Genomic DNA, 19,481 nt, shown 5'->3' with positions numbered 1-19,481 from the left:
AGAAAAAAATAATTTTTATAGAAAGAGAAAAAAATAATTTTAATAGTACGTTCAAATTAAAATCAGTATAAATTTTTATCACAATATTTTCACAATAAATCTTAAGTACTAAATTATTATTAGCTAATATTGATAAGAAAAAAATAATTTTTATAAAAAGAGAAAAAAATAATTTTAATAGTACGTTCAAATTAAAATTAGTATAAATTTTTATCACAATATTTTCACAATAAACCTTAAGTGGTAAGTTATTATTAGCTAATATTGGTGAGAAAACAATAATTTTTATAGAAAGAGAAAAAAATAATTTTAATAGTACGTTCAAATTAAAAACAGTATAAATTTTTATCACAATATTTTTACAATAAATTTTAAGTGGTAAGTTATTATTAGCTCATAATGATGAGAAAAAAATAATTTTTATAAAAAGAGAAAAAAATAATTTTAATAGTACGTTCAAATTAAAATCAGTATCAATTTTTATCACAATATTTTCACAATAAAGCTTACGTGGTAAGTTATTATTAGCTAATATTGGTGAGAAAACAATAATTTTTATAGAAAGAGAAAAAAAATAATTTTAATAGTACGTTCAAATTAAAATCAGTATTAATTTTTATCACAATATTTTCATAATAATATTTTAAGTGGTAGGTTGTTATTAGCTAATATTGATGAGAAAAAAAAATTTAGAACGAGAAAATTTGATTTAAGTATATGAAGTAGTTGATTTAAGTATGAAATAAACTCCCTTATATCTACATTGTCTTTTTTGGTAATTTACCCTTCAAACTGCAACTTTGATAAGTGCTAGCCAAACACACAGTTTTTTCAAAAAGCACTTTTTAACAACTTTTACCAAACACTTAACTTTTTGAAAAAACACTTTTTCATTATGCACTTTTTAAAAACTCAACTTTTTCATTATACATTTTTTTTTAAAGCCTAACTAAACTCATCCTAAGTAAGGCTACTAAATAGTCTAATATCTCCACCTTGCATTTCTAAAAAAAAAAAAAAAAAAAAAAAAGAAGGCTGTTTGGCCGTATGAGACTGAGTTAGTGGGTTACAGGCCTAATGCCACATTGATACTTCGTTTTTTCAAAAAAATATATATGTTAAAAAAATAAAAAATGCCGCATGGGTAATGGGTTAGTCATTTTCTAGTCACTTCACTTGCGTTGTTTTTTTTAAAAATATATTAAAAAAAAATGCCGCAGGGTAATGGGGTAGTCATTCTCTAGTGACTTCACTTGCGTTTTTCAGAAAAAAAAAATATTAAAAAAAAAAAAAGAATGCCTGTCAATTACTGTGCAAGATTTTTATTTTTATTTTTCCCATTGATCTCAGCCTCAAATGTCTTTTCTCTTGGGGTGTTTCCAACTCAGCTACTGTCATAGTCTCATTAGTCATTTCTCCTTTTTACTCTCAGTTCTCCTCATCCGCCTTCACTTTCCAGACTTCTGCCTTCACTCAAAGTCTCACACTCTCGCCTCTCAAACTCAGAAGTCAGAACTCAGTCATCACTCATCAGCCACCTTCATTTCTCTTCCAAACCCTAATCCCGTCGAACGAAAATTATTTTTTCCCTCTCAATCTCAGAATCTCAGGCTCCGACCTAACCATTTTTCTATTCTTTTTTGCTCTCATCCACATAATGTATCTTTCAAACCCTAATCCCGCCGAACAACTAGTAATGATTCTAATTTTTTTTTTCGTTATTTGCTTGTAATTTCAGGGGTAATTTAAAACATTCAGCTTCAATAAAGGAATAAATTAGTTCCTGGGTATTTTCTCGTACTATTTATATTTGTTTTAAGTTCACTATTTTTATTATTTTTTTCTTTTTTGTTTGATTTTGTTTTTAAGGATTATTTTTTATTTTGTTTTCAGTTCACCATGTTGTATAATTTGTATTGTTGTGTCGAACTTTCATGTTATTTTTTAGTGTTGATTTTGCTTTTAGTTTCAATCATATTGTTGTGATTTTAGTTTTAGTTATATATATATATATATATATTATATTACTTTTTTAAGGTTCACTCATGTTGTTTGTTGTTTGATTTTGTTTATAGGGTTCAAAGATTGTAAATTTTGTTGTTGATCATCCTATTGATTGATTATACTATTGTGATTTTAGTTTATTATATCATGCTAATAGGTTGTGATTTTTTAGTTGATAGAAATATTAATGTTAATTTTGCTGCCATGCTTGAGACTTGATATTTTATAATTGAGTGTTTGATTTAGAATGTTGTGACAGGTTTAGATTTATTAATGTGTTAATGTGTTTAATAAACACATGTTTAATTTGACAGGTTGAATTTAAGTTATAGTTGAGACTTGAGACCTGATGCTCTATAACTGAACGAACTGCACTGAGCCGCCAAGATTAACCGCACCTTGTGTAGACCGGATTTTTACTTCCAAAAGTGAGGTGCGGTTAAGCATAGGGTGAAACCGCACCCTATAGGTGTGGTGCAAAAAACCTCTCCAAAACCGACCAAACCGAACCGTGTACACCCCTAGACTGTCAGTACTGGTGGCTGCACTTGAGTTTTCTTGCACAAAACATGCGTGCTTCATAATCACTTTTGTACGAACCCAAAGAAAGTAGCAGACATGCCCACTTTCCATGAAACGATGGAACGAATCAATGAATGAATTTGGCTACAGAAGTCCAGATTTGAGCTCTTTTAAGGGCCACATTCTCGACAAGGTTATGTTTATTTTTAATCTTGTCCTACTAAACTTAAATCTTAGCTCCACCACTGCTTTTGCATTGCTTACAAAATCAAAAGGCTGAATATTTGTATGTAATAGGGATAGTCGGCAGGCAAAAGTTGAATACTTTTACATTTTTTCTTTGGTTTGTGAAAATTCAAGCCACTCGCCCAAGAAACATCAAGAAAGACCTTATCAACCATAGTTTTAACTTTGCTCTACGAATTCTACGCAATTGGTATGATTGGGGTTACAACAACATGATGAGTATTTGGTCTAAACTTTGGTGGCCTTTCTCGGAAGCGAATTGAGAATTTTCACTCTTAATTCCATATATATATATATATATATATATATATGATTGCTCCTCTACTCTTGATATGAATTATATGGAGAGGTAACTATCTACTTTGCTTATCATCGTGTTCATGTACATATATAATTGTTTGATGATTCATTTCATTCCACACTCTTGTTAAGGCTAAATATATCATGATTAGCAGAGATAAGTCCTCATTTGTTTTGGAGCGAATTTTAGTTAAATTAATGATACATGTGCTTACTATTATCTGTTGATGCAGGGAAAGAGTTTCTTGCATAGTTTATGCTGCAGCTATGAGTCTCTGGCGTAGCATGATGGGAATGATAAAAGGTGAGAAAGTATTTTGTATTTTAATTCCAAATTAACAATAAAAAATGATAAATAGTTTGAAAGTTTCGACATAACTACCAAGATTCACAATTTAATTTGGGTAGTTACTTAGTCTAGATTTAAATCATAATGTTTGTCTGGATAAACACATTAAAAAATAAAAAATAAAAAACAAACCAACAAAACAACATCTTGGTGATTTCCATAATAGGTTCTTCTATCCAAAACCCAATTTGGTCTTCATAGTCTTCGAACTTTATTCCAGACATACATAACACAATGGTACATTACCCAATATTACAAATAAATTTGTTATGAAATTAACCAACACTAAAAATCCTACACAATTATATTCATTCCATATGTTAAGCTAAAAACTTTCTTGCACATAACGCTAGTCTGCAACTAGTTAAAGTTATTTTGGAGATTACCTACCCCTTGATTTGTCATACTGTTAGTTCTTGGTAGAAAAGAACTATATACGAAGTGATAATCACTTTTTAAATAATGCTATGGGCAGAGAAGAGTATCAGGATGGAGAAACCAAGGCAGTTATTTGAGGCCAAAGAAGAATACTTCATCCGCAATGGAGCAATGTTACTTGAAAAGCAGATCACCTGCAACCAAGGTAGAGATATAGAGCCAATCAAGATTTTCTCTGCCAAGGACATCCAACAGGCTACTAATAACTACGATCCTAATCTAATCATCGGCTCTGTAATCGCAACAGTCTACAAAGGAACACTGGATGAGCGGGAAGTAGCTATTAAAGTCAAGGGCCCTCCAATGCATTGGCCCTTTGAGATGGTGGTAGATTTCTTCCTAAATCAAGTCACAATTAAACAATTGATCAGCCACAAGAACGTTATGAGAGTCTATGGTTGCTGCCTTGAAACTGAAATTCCCATGTTGGTTTTTGAGCTCATCTCCAATGGCACCCTCTTTGATCATCTCCATGGTCAATGCAATGAAATTCCTTGCCGGATCTCATGGCTTGAACGTGTAAGAATAGTGACTGAGACATCCTATGCTCTTTGTTACATGCACTATGGTAGGCCAAGGCCAATAGTCCATTTGAATGTCAAATCATCAAATATATTTTTGGACGAGTCCTGGATTGCCAAAGTATCAGATTTTGGTTTATCGGTTTCAATTGCACCTGGAGAAGACTTTTTTCAGGCTAGTTTCGTTGGGGGAACCACTGGATACATAGACCCGGAATATCTAGAGACACTGCAGGTTACGGAAAAGTGTGATGTTTATAGCTTTGGGGTTGTACTGGTGGAGGTCTTAACAAGTCATTATCCCACAGAAACATTCCTAGGGCATATGAATTTGGTAGATTACTTTGATTTGTCAATGGAAGAGAATCGCATATTACAAATTGTTGACGATGTGGTGCTAAGCCAAGGAAGCAATGAAGATATTCAAGCATTAGCTGAGCTTGCATTGAGATGCATCAAGAAGAAGGGAGATGAGAGGCCGGCCATGAGAGAAGTAACGCTTGAGCTTAGGCGGATTCAACATCTCATAAGGTCAAAACAATATAATGAAACTGGTTCAGCTCAAAGACCCTTAAAGTCATGTAACTAAATTGTCATTGTTGGCATTAGAAGCCCATTTTACTATCTACTATGATTGTAAAGTAAACTTTATCATATTTTCATATTCTCAGGGTTCTCAATTTCTTGATATATTGATAAATTTAAAGAAAATGCAAGTGTAACTGTAACATAGGAATACCAAATCATGCCCTATACCGAACTCTAGAGAAGGTAATACAACTAGGTAAAAAATCATGTGAAAAAAATCTATGGAAGAAAAAAACTTAAGAATCAAAAATATTAAACAAAAATCGAAATTCTCCATTAAAGAAAACAAAATTGAAATCAACAGATGCCAAAAAACCCGATATATATATATATATTCATCATTGGGACACAATCCGCTGGACTGGGATTGCAGGACTCTTGATGGAAAGAATTTTAGAGAAATTTTGAGCAAGGTAGCTTGGTGGGCTACCCTATACTATATCTGTCTCCAATGAAGGCAGGAGCATCTTAAATGATAGTTTTTAGATAAGATTTTCAAGATTTCATTTTTACAAATTGGCTATATAGTTTTTTGGAGAGTGAAAACTAAACAAAAATAAAAAAAAATAAAAAGGCATTTTAAAGATAACCACCAAATCTAGATTGTGGTATTATTTCCTATTAAGGATGAGCAGTTAATCACAAATGGAAGCATGATCTGGTGCTATTCATTCTGTTTAAGGATGAGCAGATCACCTGCAAGATAGGAAGTGAAGTAAGCATGGAATATATATGGCAAGCATATTATCGCTGAGTATGCCATTGAAGTGTCAGTAAAAGACATCTTGGGACCTTAAATCAATTGTTGATTGATCAAAAAGATAAGAAAATTGTAGAGAGTAATCCAACATGCATAACGTTCCAATCTCTAAAACTCGCATCAGATGCTTCAATTTCGTTCAGAAACGAATTCTTATGTAAAGTTCCAATCTATTGTTGTAAGAACTTTCTCTCTGCTGTATTTAAAGTGCACTTTTATATTTTACTCTCTTTTCTTCAATTGTTCCCACAATATATAATGCCAAAAGAAGTGATGAAGGGAGTTTTTTTATTATTAAAAATTACACATGAATGTAACAGGGAATCCATTCAAACCCTTCTAAAGATGAACGTAAAATGCCAATGGCCGGAGAGAGAGGCGGACCTTGTGGGTGCCGGAGAATTGAAGGATGGGACCAACAGTAGAGGGAGCAACCTTGTTCTCCCTGTAGTACTAATTCTTCTAAAGATTTTCTTTCCAAGAATTTTAATATAAAAAGAAAAAAAAGTTGAATCACAAATAGTTTAATGTAAAGCATTAATATTATAGCTAAGCAATGTAATTCATTTGGTAGCACCCATTTCCATTCAATCTCATTGCAGAAAAGTCCAATAATCATTCAAGAAGTGAGCAACTAGCACAGATACGTAACACAAATAAGAATTCAGAGTATTTGAACCCATTTTTTGAAAGTCCATGAACAATCAAGAAATCCAATGACTTAAAGAGTATTTGAACCTATGTTTCCAAATTCTAGCAACCTTCCTTCCAATTGACTGATCTCTCCTCACCACATTCCAAGTACTCCTAACACTCAAGAGTCATCGAAAGACAGAATTTTACAGAAATCTGTCATACCTGAGCTTTGAAGCGAGAGAGAGAGAGAGAGAGAGAGAGAGAGGGATAAAAACAAAGTAATGTGATTGTAACCTCTATTAATTTACATGGTACTTTATTTCTGAAATATCAAGTACCATTGAGACAATGCGCTAATTTTCCCTTTTACCACTTGGTCCTGGGCTATGATCTAGGGCAGATTCGTCCATTAACAACGACTCTAAACCAAAATAGGCTCTACCACTATAAACTCTCACTTGGCCCATCAAAGGGTAGAGAGCTGAGAGTCCTCAGACATTAAAATCTATTTAAACAAAACTAATATCTTTTCCTAAAAAAAAGAATTAGTATTATTGATGAAAAAATTTAAAATAAATTTCATGATTTAAAAAAAAAAAAAAAAAGGAAAAGTAGGGGAGTTGGATAATTTCGGCATATTTAATTAGTTGTTCATTTTCACTTGAATTGATTCTAAATGTTTGTGAGACATTATTGTTAAATACCAGTAGTGTAGCCCATCATGGGGTGTGAAGATGTGGATACCAAGCATAGCATATGTTTGACTTTTGAGTAATTGAAAACTTATTAGTCCTTCAGAGAAACCACACCAGATCAGCTAAAATGATGTTTGTATATTCAGAAAAAAGAAAAAAGAAAAAAAAGGGAGGATATGTTTGTAGCTTCCCAATGACAATTTAGTGGGGATTTGACTTCAATAAATACCATCTTTCTAACTACTCCGCTCCTAAAATTATATCAACGTTGACAATTTCTCAATCCCACCATAGTTTTCCTCTTCATTCGACTGTTTCTCTGTCTCTTCATCTCATTGACCTTGACAACGTGATCCATCCACATCCTCAAGGTCCTCTCTCTTCTCTTATTCAGTAGTCTCTTTTTATATTATATTATTAAATTTATATTTGGTTTGTGTTCAATTTCTATTTGAGTGATGGGCAAACAGTGGAAAAGAGGGAGAAAAGTAAAATTTATTTCTGGGTTTTTTTGTGTTTTCCTGTTTTCTAACTGAATTTTTCCTCTTGTAGAAGTTGTGAGATTGTCAAAATACAAAATGTCTCCCTTAACTATTAAAGAATAAAAAATAAAATGGTGTTTGGGTAGCAGTAGATTCTTTCTTTATTTTTGTGAGGAAATCATAATTTTTAGCGAGAGTTTTTTTTTTTAAGACTCAATTTAATTCCAAACTTTCAATTCTATTTCTATATAAAAATTATAATTGATAAAGAGGCATAGTTGTTAGTTTGAATTGGTAAAAATACATTGTGTAATTGATGTCAAAAAAAGGGCTTTCTATGAATGTCCTTTTATTTTTTTTTATAAAATAAATTTGATAACTTCCAGTCTTACTTTTGAGTTAAAAATAATTTTCATTTGTTTTTTTGCCAGCTGTTTGAAGAATAATCAGTCTGAGATTGAAGGGAAAAAGGAAAGTTGTTTCAAGCAGCTTTTGAGCATTACCACCACTGCTGCAAGTCCTCAATTCTGTAAGTTTTCATTCTAGTGCTGTTTCTGTTCCTTTTGGTCACTGTACAAAAAAAATGTTTATTCATATGAATCATTGTTATTCTCTCAGAGCATTTATATTTTTTAAATAATACAAAGAATATATTTTAGGAATTGAGTTTGTCTGGCTGAACCCATGAGTTCCTAACTTAAAACTTCCTTCTTGATGATGCAACTCTCTGATGCACAACCAAACCTTTTGGACTGCAGTGCTTTGCATATGAATACTGCCATTAGTAAAAATAATTGTTTGCTTATATGCATTAAATTTAACCCAATGCATATAATGTCTAGACCTGGTCGATTTGTTTTCCGACTTTCTGCCTACTTCCACAAACTATTTAGTTCATGGGTTTATTCATTTCTTCACACCATGGAACTAGACCCAACTATTTGATAGTTTGATTGATGGGCCAAGAATCCAATTTTGCCAGGCCTAACCCATGTATTTCTATAGTTTTAATTTAGCATACTTTCCTTCTGTTTATGCACACCATGGGAAAAATGATCTTGGGCAAGTACTAAGCAAGATCAATAGTGAACTTAGAAAGCCCTTTATCGGCATAACTCATGGTGCAAATCCATTAGCAAAGTCATAATTTTTTTATAACACAATAGAAATCCACTGAAGTTTAAGATTACATTTTCAATTTGATAATATCATAAATTGTGCAAAACGGCATGTTCAATTTGTGAAAGAACAATCAGGCTGTTTAGAGAGAAATCCCTTATTATATATGGGCATGCTTGCATGTGACTATGTCTCTTTGCTTCCAATACCCAATGCCCAATCTTAAAAATTCAGAAGCAATTACATAATATAACACCTTCCAATTGAAATGTGTTGGGATACCATTTAACCTAAAAGCATAAACTTATGAGTTTAGACCTAACTATGTTATATTAATTATTTGCTCTTGTTTTTATTATTCAATATGAGGCTTTACTCACACATTTATACATAACATAATGAATAAAAACAGTAGTTGGTTTCAGAAAAAAAATGGCCAAGGCAGAGGATGTGAATGGACATTGAATCTGGTGTTGTCTCAGGAGGTTCTTGAGTTTTACATTACTCTTCTGCTGTAATTTCAGACGTACTTTTCTACTGCTACCTCTTTTCCTCAATTCAAGTATAATTTTCCTCCTCAAGAGAGCTTTCCTTGCTAAATTTTTTTCTTCAAACTAAGCACACACTTTTTTTTTTTCTGACACATCATTCGAGCCTCTCTTCTCCTTGACAACGTGATCCACATCCTCAAGTCCTCTCCCTTCTTTTATGCAATGCTTGTGAATTCTCTGTGTATTTATTTTTATTATAGATATATTTAGTTTGGGTTCAATTTCCACTTGGATGATGATAAAGCAGAGGAAAGATGGAAGAACATAAAAGTTGTTTATGGGTGTTTGCATTTTTTCCCTTTAGTTTTATATTTGAATTTCTCCTTTTATACTAACTGTTTTAAACGAATTATTTGGTTTGACATTTTATTTATTAATAATACTTTAATTTTATAATCTTTATAATACTTCAACCTCCATTGCGAGACACCAAATCATCCTATGTAACAAGCCAATGAATAAATTTTCACTTAAGATCTTAGTGAGATCAACTCTGACAAAAGAATACTGAATGAAATTACTTGATGCTTATACATTTATTTGTTATACAGGCAAATAGGTATATGTTTCTAGTAAGAGATAATGTCATCCATTCACGGTTAAACTCTAGTGACTATTATTACTTATTTGACCACTTTAATGTAACAAAAAACACAATAAAAATGAGTCCATACTTATTCTACTCTTATACCAAATATTAAATTACAAACATTTTTCTCTTAATATTTTTATTATTATGTTACAGCTAATTGTTGGCATGTTAGGGAATTATTTAATGCTATGTGTTTTTGTTTTTAGAGAGAATAATGCATTGTCTTTAATTAAAAAGGTAAAATAAAGGGAAAGTTGAGAAATTTATTTATTGATTTTAAAAAAGAGGACTACCTTATGGGACTACTAGAGGGCCAAGAATTTGGAAAAGATGGAGTATTCTTCTTGGGAAAACTAAAAGGATGCATGATTTTAGCTGTGATTGGTCAATGGTGTGAGGATTGCAATGAGTGCATGCATTGACATGGGGAAGGGTTCATCTTGAATATAAAGATCAAGAGGTTTGATACTTAGAAAAATTTTATTAAAAGCACAAAGTTTATTTTGTAGTGATAAATGCAATTATATAATTTTAAGTTTCCGACATCGATCCTTGGATGTAAAGGGCACTAGCATGCCTACTTTGTTTAAAAAAGAAAAAAGAGTTGTTGAATTGACTGAATATAGAGGATGTATTCCTCCACATCAAATCGTTCTCTTCGTCAAATTTTTTTTACTTTTAATTTCTCTTTTAAATTTAATTAAATGTACTTTTTTCTTAATCTTTATTGTAGTTCAAGATTTGCCAATATATTTCTAATGGCTGCCATTAGCACTCAAATTGCCTCATCTTCGTCATCATTTTCTTCTTCAGCACCACAATGGAAATACGATGTCTTTCTTAGCTTTAGAAGTGAGGACACACGCAATAAATTTACCGACCATCTATATGTTGCCTTAAAACAAAAGGGCATTTTGACCTTTAGAGATGAGGAAAAACATGAGATAGGAAAATCTATTTCACTAGAGCGTTTGAAAGCAATAGAAAAATCAAGGTTTGCAATTGTCATTCTTTCAATAAACTATATATCTTCTACATAGTGTTTGGATGAACTTGTAAAGATCATTGGGAGCATGAAAGAGATGAAAATGACTGTTGTACCAATTTTTTATAATGTGGATCCATCTACTGTACGAAAACAAATGGGTACTTTTGCCCAAGCCTTTGCTAAACATGAAGAACATTTCAAGGACTACATAGAGAAGGTGCAAGCATGGAGAATTGCTTTGAGAGAAGTAGCCAATCTTAAAGGATGGCATGTACAAGATAGGTAATCCTATTTGACATTTCATTCTTTCAAATATTCACAAAACACCCACCTCATATATAGCATTGTTTTGAACCTTATCTAGACCCAAATACATGTATGTAGTTCTTTTAAATTTTGTCTTGAGCCAATTAATTTTCAATCAAAATAATAGAAAATTGAATTTTCAATCTTTTTTTAAACATATTTATTGCGGTTTACACTAACCACATATTTTTTTTTCTCTTCATCGCAGGCTTGAGTCACAAATTATCCAGAACATTGTCGGAGAATTATGGCATAAATTAAGCCATGAATTCTCCGATAGTACTGAAAAGCTAGTAGGAATAATTTCCTGAGGGGAGAAATTGGAGTCATGTTTGGATTTAGGGTCAAACGATGTTCGCATGGTAGGGATTTGGGGGATGGGAGGAATAGGTAAAACAACCCTTGCTAGAGTTGTTTTTAGTATGGTTCCAAATAAGTTTGAAAGTTGTTGTTTCCTTGCTAATGTTAGGGGAGTTTGTGAAAAAGATGGTTTAGTTCGATTACAACAACAACTCATTCTTCAAATTTTGAATGAAAATATGAGTGTACAAGATGTTAATGATGGAGTTTTTGTGATCAAGAATAAGTTATGTCATAAAAGAATTATTCTTGTTCTTGATGATGTAGATCAATTAGATCAATTAAACAAGTTAGCAGGGAGTCATTTTTGGTTTGGTTTAGGTAGTAGAGTTATCATTACAACAAGAGATAAGCATTTGCTACATACCCTAGGAGTAGATGAAATATATGAGTCTAATGGATTGACTCATGATGAATCTCTTCGTCTTCTGAGTTTGAAAGCATTTAAAAAAGATCATCCTCCCAAAGATTATCCAAAGTTGTCCAAATATTTTGTATATTATGCTAATGGGCTTCCTTTAGCTATTGAGATTTTGGGTTCGTTTTTGTTTGGTAGAAATATCGATCAATGGAAAAGTACATTAAATAGGCTAAAACAGTTTCCTGAAAATGATATTCTCCAAGTACTTAGAATAAGTTTTGATGGACTACATGAAACAGAAAAGGAAATATTCCTAAATATTGCCTGTTTCTTTAATCATAAGGAGAAAAATGATGTAGTAGAAATACTAGATTATCTTGATCTTTTTCCAGATGTTGGATTGGGGGTTCTTTTTGATAAATCTCTTGTTAAATACTGTGGTCATACCTTGTGGATGCATGATTTGCTTCAAGAAATGGGCAAGAACATAGTTTATAAAGAGTGTTCTAAAGAGCTGGGAAAGCGTGGAAAGCTATGGTTGTTTAAGGACATTTACGATGTACTAACAAAAAATACGGTAAGCAATTATTTGGAAAACTTGAGCATGTACCCTATTATATTATTCAAGGTGAAAACTTAGATACAATACTTTAGGTTCAATATATTAGTTTCCCAAATCAAATTCACTTGATAGCACTGACAATAAAATACAATGTTGCCATTTTCAAGGATAATTAAATTCATTTCAACTATGGGTTTGAATTTTATTTGGGTAACCTAATGAATTGCACCAAGGTATTGTATCTAAGTTTTACTCTATTTAAAAGAGTAAACTTAGACTGGCTTTAGTAATCTTACATTTTGTAATTAACTAATATGTGCTCTTCATGATTATTAGGGAACAAAGGCAATTCAAGGTAATCTTACAAAGGCAATTAGGGAACAAAGAGAGACATATTGGAATCCTGAATGCTTTTCAAAAGCTCATGATCTCAAATTGCTCATTCTTGATAATGTTCACCTTTTGCATGAGCCCAAATATCTTCCTAATGCCTTGAGATTTCTTGATTGGATTGGATACCCTGCAAAATATTTTCCATCAAGTTTCCAACAAAAGGTAATTTAGGTACCTTATACAACTTTATTTTTATGTTTCATTAAATGGTAAGTTTTTATAGAAGCTAATTTTTTTACTTTTTCCCTTTTTGATTTTTTACAGTCTCTTGATAGTTTGAAATTCATTCAATTGAAGAAATCACTAAAATTGATTGAAACCCTTGACTTCAACAAAATCCCAAATCTTGAGAAATTGGTTCTTGAGGATTGTATAAATTTACGTTCTTTGCACCCATCAATTGGAGTTCGTAAAAAACTCTCTTTTCTTAATCTAAAAGGTTGCAAAAACCTCCGAAGTCTTCCAAGCAAGTTTGAAATGGAGTCTCTTGAGATCCTTATTCTTTCTGGTTGCTTAAATTTAAAGAGAAATCCTGAGTTTGGTGAAAATATGGAAAGTGTATCAAGACTTTACTTGGATGGCACAGCTATTACAAAATTACCTACATCAATTGGGAACTTAACTTGCCTTGCTTCATTGAATGTAAAAGATTGCAAAAATCTCATTTCTCTTCCTAGTACCGTTTTTAATATGAAGTGGCTTAAAAATCTCAATCTTTCCAGATGCTCAAAACTACTAGAAAACTTGGTGACTGAGAAAAGTGTAGAGGAGGTTGATGTGAGTGGAACTGCTACCGGACTCATGCCTTATTATAATGCTCTTTTTCAAAATCTTAAAAAACTTTCTTTCGGTCAATTTAAGCAAAGAAGTCTCAATCGCATGGGCTTTTTATCGACTTTTTAATCGGGTTTGTATTCTTTGACCAGACTGGATCTAAGTTATTGCAATCTCAATGCAATCCCCAATGATATTTGCTACTTATTCTCATTAAAATATTTATTTCTAAGTGGAAATAATTTTAGTTGCCTTCCGGAAAGCATTGCTCAACTATCTATTCTGAAAAGCTTGGAGGTGGACAATTACACAAGTCTTCGATCTTGGCCAAAGCTTCCATTAAATATATTTTATATTTCGGGATATGGTTGGACCTTGCTAGAAACATTACCAGATCTATTTCAAACAAATTCTTTATCTGGGAGAGGCCTTTTCCTTTCAAATTGCAGTAAAGTGGCTGAGAATCAAGGCTTCATTGACATGTTTTTCGCAATGATAATAAAGTCTCTTCGGCTCCCTCTCTCTCTCGCTCTGTTCTAAATAACATACATGGGTTTCGGGGATACTTTTTTGACTACAGTTATGGCATTGTTTTTCCTAGAAGTGAAATTCCAAGGTGGTTTAGGCATCAAAGTATTGGGGCTGAAGTTAGTATACAAGAACCTTATTCTCTTTTGTGTAATGAGTGGATGGGGATTGCTGTCTGCGTTGTATTTTGTTCTCATTCACATAACCAAATCCTCAAAGACTGTTCACTAAGCTGTCGTTTGATAGCCAATGGAAAAGAAATGTGTGCAGCACCAAACACTAGCGAAATTGTTCCTTTATCAGATCACATTGGCTAGTTTATTTGCTTCCTCAATTCTACGGGAAGAAAGACATAAAAGCATTGTGGGAATGTAATGCAAATGGATTCAGTCAGATTAGAATTAAAATTGAAACCTAGAGTCAGGGCTTTAGGGAGGAATTAACCCCAATCATGGTAAAGAAATGTGGGTTGCGAATGGTATGCATGAAAGACATCAAAGATCATAACCGAACTATGGTTGAGAGAAGCAATAAAAATATCACTCTTTATGAGGGCTTAGATGTTCCCCATCATAATTTTGACAATTCAATGGCAGTGGCAGTAGAATGTTACAAAGCCAAGCGAACCCATGATGATTGTGATGGGGTTGGAAGCTCTAATTACGAACCTCACCCAAAAAGGATTGAAAGGCTCACAGAATTTATGGCCCAGGGTAACTCTAACTGTGAGGAGTCAAGTGAGTATTAGGAATGTGTTGAGGAGCTGGGTGATTGGCAAGAATCTAGTGAAAGTGACCTTGAAGGTTGATCAACTTTTTTCTCTGTAAGTCACTGTCTTTCTTCTTAATTCAAGTTCTGTTGGTTGCTACAATATCTTTTTCTTGTGTACAAATATTAATGGATTTTCCACCATATGTTTGATTAGAGTTGTCAATGAGACTCCTAGCAATTTGACTAGGATGAGCAAAGAATTGCAACAAAAAGCTTCTTGTTGTTGTTTTAGAAGCAGAAGAAATAATCTGCTTGAAAACTGGAAAGCTTTTGTTGCCAAATGTACTGGTTTATTGTTCTATTTCATTTTGTTTTCTTCCGTTTCAATTTTTCATTAATCATAGAAACTTCACAAAGTGAAACACACACACACACACTGAATCAGAGCATGGAATTGGAAGCAAAATGTGTGGAGAGGAGAGAGAAGCAGAGAAATTTAAGAGTGAGGTCTTGCAGAGTTCCCTCTCCTTTGCTTGACAAAATGCCCTCATTGGTTGACTTGGGCCCAGACTTACACCTCATCATCATAGTGACGCTTCTGCAGAGGCATGGGTGAGACCTCAATAATATTTTAGTCTCATTTAAAAGTGACATCTTTTAGTAAATTAGATTTTTTGTTCTTTTCTTTATTTTGTTTCAACCTGATTTCTTTTTTTCCGACATTTAGGAATTTAATAAAATACATGTAATGTCAATCTTGAATGGAAAGGCTGGTATTTGACTATCACTTGCATTGCCCAATTGATCTGTAATATAAATAGTTTAAACTCCTTTCATACATAACACTGCTCATTAATATAAATAGTTTAATCTCCTTCCACACTAATTTCAAATCAAAACCAAGCCAAACCATCCATTCTCATTTCACATATTTGTCTTTTTAGTAATTAGACTCATGCAGGAAGACAAGTTTGAAAATTGGAGAAGGTAAACCCTGCTCTACTTGTTATCTTTGTTCATGCATTATGTCTAGAATATAAGTTGTCACATTTTCATTGTTGTTTTGTCATTTTAGCCTGATGATATACATTTCATAGTCAATTGATAATACACCATTACAACTACCTTCATAGACATCCAAGTATATAAATATATATAGAGGTCCTTTTTATTGGATGTCCCCAAAGGCAAAGGGATGTCAAATGAAATTGTTTAAGTTCTCTACATGTTGTGGCATATGTGCTAGTCTTTTAGGTGGAATTCTAAATTAGGTTGAAAGCTCTATGGCCAAAATGATTCTCAGAGGATTTTACAAATTCCTGTTTTTGTTAATGACAAGCTCATTAGGCATCATTCCAAATCTAGGGCTTATTTGGTTGAAAAAGGATACTGGTTGTTGTATACTAGGAATTATCAAAATCAAGCTGGCAGATCCTTTATTAATCTTACTGGCACAACCATAAGTGAAGACCCTGAAAATGATTGTCAAAACTATAGGTTACAATTACCTTCTAAAATGATTGTCATTCTTTGGAGAATTTTATTGAATTTTCTTCTTGTGAGGGCAGAATTGAGAAAGCATCTGAGTACTTAGTCCTTTGAGTCAAAGATACTGAAAGACCATTTTTTTTTCCTTTTCATCTAGAAAAACCTGGTTTTGGGACTGAGTTTTGGGGATCTTAAAGTACTTATTATAGTCTTTTTTCTCCATTTTATGGTCTATTTGGACTTATGGGAACAAGACAACTGTGAAGTTTCTCTGCCACTAATGTGGTCTTGTATTTTAAAAGTTTGGTTTCAATGTGCAGGGTAACTAACAGTTCAAAAAACAAATAAAAGCCTTGATAGCAGCAGGATAAGCAAGTGTAGAAAGAGTGTCCCAATTGGCAACCAATCCTGTTGGACTCAAGCTGCAAGGGTAGAGAAGGTGCATGTCCGTGGTTGGTTGTTTCAGATGAGCTTTTTCTTCCTTTTTAAATCTTTTTGTGGACATTCACAAAATAAACATGACACTGCCACAAATAGAAATTTCCACAGATTTTCAAGAATAATTTCCATTAATTGTATGTGCATGCATTCAAGTCAAATACATATTATACATGAGCAGAAGCTCTTTGTAGATATTGCATTCCCCTTTGAATCTCCCAAGTCCTAACACCAAGCAAAGTGACATTATACCTTTTCACTGCTTGTAAAATGAATGCTATTCACATATAAATTGATAGGCATCACACCTAGAAGTGATCCCATTGCTATATCAAAAGAGGATCATAAATAACATAAAAATAAATAAATAAACACAAAAATTTTAAGCAAAAGAATCTATTATTGATCTAGAAGCTCCAGGAAAGCCTCCCCTTAATAAAATGACATGCCATTCATTCTCTAACTTCAAACTATTCAAAATGACAACCTCCCCTTAATAAAATGTGAAGGTCTTTGTATTTAATAAATCAAAATTTAAAAAAAAAAGGAAAAATAATCAGAAATAGGGATCATGAGAATGGCACATATCAACTAAACGACAAAAATAAATATTCCAGCTTTCCAGATGTTCCACATTGGCTATTACATAGCATCTTCTAGTTTTTCCAAGTCTTACTTCATAGCATCTTCAAGCTTTGAGACTTCCCTCTATTAGAAATCTTAGAATTTGCTAGCAGGTGGCAGAGTTGGCCAATAGAGAGGCTGTGGTGAAGGACATTAAACAGTTTACAAATGTTTGGGTTTGACAGGTGTATGGATGTCCATGCAGAGTCTTGATCCCTAGCAACCCTTGCCCCTAAGTTCTTTACGAACCTTAGCATGGATAACAGACAGTGAACTATGAATCTTATACTCTTTTCTTCTTGTGCTGTTTTGGTTCCTTCATTTCAATGTATGAAAAAAGAATGGCAAGACAAAGCACTTCGTCGGTGTTTTAAAAGCAAATCATGTGCCATTGAAAGCAATTAAACATTGAAACTGGAAGCTTTCACTGCCAATGGTATATAGATTTATTGTTCTATCCCATGTTCTTTCTCACATTTGGAACTAGGCTTCCGGGTTGTCCTTATTTAGAAGTCCATAAGTACAAGCTCATTAGTAAAGGCATCAAACATTGACGGGTAGTTCAAAATGAATAAACTAGAATTCTAGTTCTTATATATTTCTTTGTTGTCCTTTCCATATAGTATGGTTTGCTTTATGTTTCAGTGTGCAAAGGGGTTTTATTTGTCTGGAACTGTTACAAGGCTTCTTTTTTTTTTTGGGTTTGATCTGTCCATTAGAGCTGATTTCATTCAGCCTACTCAATTCAGGCATGGATCAATAGCTGGCAGAAGGATATCAGGGGAAATTTAAAGAACTTAAAGTACTTCTAGGTGTCATTTGTCTTTAAATTATGGTCTATTTGAACTTGTAGGAACAAGGCAAGGGAGATCCTTTCCCTGCCACTAATGTGGTCATGCAAAGTAAAAGTTTTATTTCTATGTGCAAGGTAGCTAACAGTTAAGAACTAAAGGAAAGCCTCAACAGTAGCAAAATAAGCAAAGTCCAGACCTTTATAGAGTCTTCCAACTGGCAACCAATCCTGCTGGAAGAGAGCTGCAAGGGTAGAAGAACGAAATGGAGGGGATTCATTCAGTTTTGATTGTAAAAATAGAGATGGGTCCATTGCCTGATTGTTTGAGCTGGACTATAGCGGCTGGAATAGAAGTGAAAGAGAGGTGGCAGATCGAGCTGATGAAGGACATTCAGATGTTTAGGAATTAGGAACCAGTTGACAGATGTTTTGGGTTCAGAGAGGAGGCCACGTCTTCTGACAACCATTGCTCCTAACTGATTTATGAACTTTGCCTTTGATAGCACACAGTGGACTCCTAATCTTGCACATTTTTATTCTAGTGCTGTCTTTATTCCTTTGTGTCAATGTATTGTGGCCCAAATCTATTACCAAAGTCTTAAATATTTTTTAAGATTAAAATAGATTCCACAGAATTCTAAGATTACATTTTATGTTGTTTGCTGTGTTTGGGCAACACATTTGATTAATTGTAATGATCATGTCAACTTTAGTAGTATAATATATTGGGGTTCGTCATGAAGTATCAAGTTGCAACTTATATTCAGAGTATATGACCAAAACTGTAACTTCTCTTTCTGGTACTAGCAACAACACTGCTAATTGCTTTTGTTACAAATTCTAGGCGACTGGTAAGATTTTGATTACACTGTGATGAGTATTTGGTCAATAACTTTGGTGGCCTTTCTATAAAGGTACTTGAAAGTTTTCTCTTAATTACATATTTGAATTTGCTCCAATACTCATGATATGAATTATGGAGGTAACTTTCTACTTAAAATAGATTTTTGGTCATTTTCTTATCAACATCATGATGTACATATATAATTGTTGACTTATTTCATCCACACTCTTTTCAAGGCTAAATATATCATAATTAGCACAGATTTGTTCTCTTTTATTTTTTGGATATAATTTTAGTTAAAGATACACGTGCTTTAACTCCATATGAAGTGATATCCACTTTTTTAATGACTTTATGGGCAGTGAAGAGTATCAGGATGGAGAAATGCATAAGCATCATTTGCCATTGGGCCTCCATAAGCATCTAATATGCAAAACGCCTTATAGTAAAGAGTAGAATCACATGAAGACTATTGGGGTTGAGAAGCTTCATTGGTTTGGACGAGCAA

General features: G+C 33.0%; 1 protein-coding gene and 1 pseudogene across 7 annotated transcripts; both read left to right on the top strand.

Annotated features, from left to right (window-relative positions):
* Positions 1–1,389: 1,389 nt before the first annotated feature.
* On the top strand, positions 1,390–5,036 carry LOC142614929 (wall-associated receptor kinase 17-like). 7 transcript variants are annotated; one of them, XM_075787570.1, is made up of 5 exons: positions 1,390–1,659; positions 1,739–1,787; positions 2,319–3,121; positions 3,306–3,376; positions 3,897–5,036. In XM_075787570.1, the coding sequence occupies exons 3-5, from the start codon at positions 3,105–3,107 to the stop codon at positions 4,967–4,969; spliced, it is 1,161 nt and encodes a 386-aa protein (XP_075643685.1). In that variant the 5' UTR covers positions 1,390–1,659; positions 1,739–1,787; positions 2,319–3,104; the 3' UTR covers positions 4,970–5,036. The 7 variants fall into 7 exon arrangements, with proteins under 7 accessions (XP_075643685.1, XP_075643690.1, XP_075643684.1 ...); XM_075787575.1 differs by lacking the exon at positions 2,319–3,121; XM_075787569.1 differs by lacking the exon at positions 1,739–1,787 and having other exon boundaries at positions 1,390–1,693.
* A 5,014-nt stretch (positions 5,037–10,050) lies between these two features.
* Positions 10,051–18,889, top strand: LOC142617486 (TMV resistance protein N-like; annotated as a pseudogene).
* Positions 18,890–19,481: the final 592 nt, after the last annotated feature.

Source organism: Castanea sativa, chromosome 11, assembly GCF_040712315.1.
Source record: "Castanea sativa cultivar Marrone di Chiusa Pesio chromosome 11, ASM4071231v1".
NCBI lineage: Eukaryota > Viridiplantae > Streptophyta > Magnoliopsida > Fagales > Fagaceae > Castanea > Castanea sativa.
The sequence above is the reverse complement of the archived record's forward strand: the minus strand, read 5'-3'. Positions and strand labels throughout refer to the sequence as shown.